This window comes from Sycon ciliatum, chromosome 1 (genome assembly GCF_964019385.1).
Source record: "Sycon ciliatum chromosome 1, ocSycCili1.1, whole genome shotgun sequence".
In the NCBI taxonomy this organism is placed as follows: domain Eukaryota; kingdom Metazoa; phylum Porifera; class Calcarea; order Leucosolenida; family Sycettidae; genus Sycon; species Sycon ciliatum.
Window position 1 is genome coordinate 93,177,141 of NC_088643.1, and position 4,411 is coordinate 93,181,551.

Sequence of the window (4,411 nt, forward strand, 5' to 3'; positions counted from 1 at the left end):
GAAGCGCGTGCAAAGCATGTGGTTGTTTTCGATAGTCGAAAGGAATCGATCATTTTGTTTGGTTGTATGGCTTCTTCAGAGCCAAGTGCACTCGAGGCTGCCGATGAGCATGCAAAATATGCTCAAAATGTTGAAAAATGCTGAAAAACCCAAAAATGCGAAAAAAAGCTGAAAAAACCCAGAATGCAAATAATATGCTAAACATAATCTGGACAGGCCTAATGCTGATCCCAGCATACTAACATGCATTACTCATACCTTCCATATTTGGCAATGTGCAATGGGCTAATTAGCGAAGTTGACTGTAATTACGTCGTCTTTTTTTAGCTGGGCCACATAAGAATTTTTTTATCACAGTGCACATAGAAGGGAAAACAAAACAAAGACAAAACAAAAAATATGTTATCACTGTGCACATAGAAGGGGAAACAAAAACAAAACAAAAATAGAAGAACGGGCGCATGTACATAATATTATATGTACTGTTTATTTTTTTAGCTGCGTCACTTTATAAGAAAAAAAATATTTTACCACAGTGCACCTACGGAGGAAGGGGAAACAAAACAAAGGCAAAACAAAAATACAAGAATGGGTGTGTAGGCGCTACATGAGCTGCACTGGTGAGGTGCGGTGGACTCCCCGACCAAGGGTTAGAGAGAGAGAGAGAGAGAGAGAGAGAGAGAGAGAGAGAGAGAGAGAGAGAGAGAGAGAGAGAGAGAGAGAGAGAGAGAGAGAGAGAGAGAGAGAGAGAGAGATGGCACATTATATGCGCGCCAATACATAACACCGTAGATTTACATATGCACATCTCATTTTCTCCCTCGATGTATATTGAGGATTCAGTTGCTGCCAGCCGAGGCTAGTCGAGTTTTGTCCTAACTTTTGTCTAGTTTGTTTCGTACCTCTCTCTTTGTCTACCGACTGAGTATTGGGAAAATATTACTGTCAAAATCCCTCCAATACCTGGGTATGTGTGTGGCGCCGAGAGAATTAGACACGTGACTACATCACTCACTGCTACCATCAGGCGCGTAGCACCGCTGTGGGAGGTGGTCCGGCAGGAGGGGGTCTCCCCCAGGGAATTTTTTTATTAGGGTGCAAAAATGATCCTGCATTCTGGGCTTTTTGAAAAAGTGGTCCGGCCAAAGCTTTTTTTATTATTATTATTTTTACAAAGAGTCTGCTACACCCCTGACCATAACACTCACTGGTACCACGGCCACACTGGTAGAAAGTAGTTCTACCAGCTGTTTGTCTAAGTGCCAGGGGATCTGTTAGTCGGTTGAGAGGTTCCAGCTTGCAGCGTTGGTCAACGCCGGTTACACCAGGGGAAGTCCAGGAAATGCTTGCGGCATTGACATGGGTTGACACATGCCACCAGCATGCATGGTTGGAGGCTGAGATATGCCCACAGTCTCTGCAACTGCTGCTGTACTGGGCTGGGTATAGCCACCAGCATGCATGGCTGCAGGCTGAGGCATGCCAAATGTCCCCATCGCTGCTGCTGCGGAACTGGGCTGGGTATAGCCACCAGCATGCATGGCTGGAGGCTGAGGTATGCCCAAAGTCTCCATCACTGCTGCTGCTGCTGCTGCTGCTGCTGCTGCGGTATTGGGCTGGGTATAGCCACCAGCATGCATGGCTGCAGGCTGAGGCATGTCAAATGTCCCCACCGCTGCTGCTGCTGCGGAACTGGGCTGGGTATAGCCACCAGCATGCATGGCTGCAGGCTGAGGCATGTCAAATGTCCCCATCGCTGCTGCTGCTGCTGCTGCTGCGGAACTGGGCTGGGTATAGCCACCAGCATGCATGGCTGGAGGCTGAGATATGCCCAATGTCCCCACCGCTTTTGCTGCTGCTGCTGCGGTACTGGCAGTATAACCACTGGTTACCTGCTGAAAGTTTGTGCTGATACTAGTGCTAGTCGGGGGAAAGGAAACGCCCCCGTTGCTACTGGCCCTAGCGGTGAGATTCCCACGAGGTCGCTGTAGTGCGGCTCTAAGGAGTTCGTTTTCCGTCCGCGGCGGCAACGCAGGAGGCACTGTAGCAGTGACTGGCTGACTGGCTGGTGTCACCTCTATGGTTAGCTGGGGTGCCGTCGCCGCTCCATGTGTGTCTTGTGTGTCATGTGTGCCGCCTGTACAGTCAATAGCACCACAGAGTAAAAACAGAGAAAGGTCCTCGACACAAGTGATTGCATGTTTGCTCCTTGTCTGGCTAGATTCTCTAAGACGCCTATTTAGTTCTTGCTATTCCCCTGTTTCTGACTCTCAAGATAACAGTTGCGGATGCCTGGAATGCGCACTGCTAACGAACAATGCACCTGCAAAAATGTAGGAAAGAACAAAATCTACCAATAAGATGATCATGTAAAGCAGAAAATTATACAGAAAGTATGCGTACGATCTGGTGTAATCTCTCATACTGCCACTTGAATAACAGATGCTGGCACAAGTTCTGAAAGAACCTTTACGATGTGGCAGCCACTACTTACTACATACTGTACATGTGTAGGTTATACAACCCGGCTCTGCTGTAAACAACCCTACTTCAAAGGATGTGGTTAACCAGTGTAAAGGAAAGTTTGGCATATCCACGTTACCACTGGCTTACGATTGTGTTGAGAAATACAACCAGCTTAGATAAGTTTCGCAGGTGCCAGGCCACCACCATATCCGATTATACCAGGGTGGCAGATGTAGCACCATAAACGGCGGCACCCTCGCCGCTTAACCAGTGTGAAACAACAAAATCTAGAAGAGACCCCAACCCACTGACATTCCGCATCTCTAGCTACAGCTGTATTTAAAATGCACACACATGATCTGCAGACAGCTACCTGTTTCCACTTCTGCTCTGCACAAGCCGACGGTTATTAATATATGTGCCATGTCTTTGACAAGGTCTATACAGCCCATTCCAGGCGAAAGCTGGTTTCAGTGACCAGCCATGGGAGCACAGTACAACGGACCGTCTTTTGAACGTCGGTGGTCTCTACAGCCGCAGTGACACTCGTGCATTGCACACATTTGCTGCTGAAGAATTATCTTATCTCACAGGTCAGGTGATTTCCTCACAGTACTGAAGAATTGCTATTGCATGTGTGATTGGCGCATGATGCAAGGTGGCCACTTGACCACGCACTATCTAAATGTAGTCCTCCGAAGTTGTCAACACATGCAGCTCCTTACCCATTGTAGCCCGATGTTGTAACTCTTCATTCAGAAGGCGAAGAATGTCCTGAGAATGCTGCATACACAAGTACGATACACATGCCCAAACCAGGGGTGGGTCCAGGATCAATACAAGATGATTCCTGTTTCTTAGTGGAGATAGCAGTAAACACAATAGGGCCCTGCACATTAAACACCCTACCGCCGGGGTCTATGGGATTTTTACGGGATTCTATGAGATTCTACGACATTCTACGGGATTTCGTACATCTGTACAACGTGCATAAGGCTTACACTAGTGTAGATTTAGTCGCACTCGCTGACTGTATATGATCTGGCTGCGTTGGTAGACAGTTGGTCGTCACTCATAACACTTGTCCTTCTCCTTTTTTCTACCATAGCGTAGACTCTATGAGTGTTTTTCTCAGAAGTGTTCGAGTACCAGTAGTGGCTACACAATATACGATGGTCTACAGTCTCTCTCTACACAATATACGATGGTCTACAGTCTCTCTCTCTACACAATCACTTGAACTACTTGTACACTATGCGCCACTGATCATGCAGGTCAACCCCGTGCAGGCTTTAGTTGTTTGCATGCTGATGGATGTAGCCTTACATGTACATGTACATAGCTACATTACATAGCTACATTACATAGCTACATTACATAGCTACATTACATAGCTACATTACATAGCTACATTACATAGCTACATTACATAGCTACATTACATAGCTACATTACATAGCTACATTACATAGCTAGCGGAGCGCACCTGCTCTGTGAATTCAAGTTGTTCAAGTGAACCACTACTTACATGTACGTTGAACATTGTCAGCAGGCGTTCTTTAACACATTCCTATAGGCAGCGGATGATCAGAAAAGCAAGTCCAAAAGAACAAAGAGGATATGGTGAGATCAATCCATAGACACAGTGCCATACCATACAAGAATGGGTAGGCATATGTTGACCATCGTTGCATGCCTCAGACTATTTAGTTACTGTATGAACATCAAGCATGTTTTAACAAGCACATATGTGAAGAAGCGGTACATGTTCACATGCACGCACACACTACACCCGTGCCCCCCCCCCCCCCCCCCCACACACACACTCTCTCTCTCACACACACGGGGCGTCCGAGGTGTAAGCCAACCTCCAGTCTGGGCGAGAGTCACAGGCCACTCTGTACCAGTCCGCTTCAAGGTCTCGTGAGCAGAGGTCCTTCACAGC

The 4,411-nt window shown here is 47.1% G+C and overlaps 1 protein-coding gene across 1 annotated transcript in view; it reads right to left on the reverse strand.

The window, feature by feature from the left end:
- Positions 1-298: 298 nt before the first annotated feature.
- The window catches only part of LOC135806559 (mucin-5B-like), an 11,789-nt gene continuing 7,676 nt past the window's right edge, over positions 299-4,411 (reverse strand). The window contains exons 6-8 of the mRNA XM_065320760.1: positions 3,995-4,036; positions 3,192-3,249; positions 299-2,137 (exon numbers count right to left, since the gene is read on the reverse strand). Coding sequence (XP_065176832.1) covers positions 1,320-2,137; positions 3,192-3,249; positions 3,995-4,036 — 918 coding nt within the window. The 3' untranslated portion in view covers positions 299-1,319. The remainder of the gene's footprint in view (positions 2,138-3,191; positions 3,250-3,994; positions 4,037-4,411) is intronic.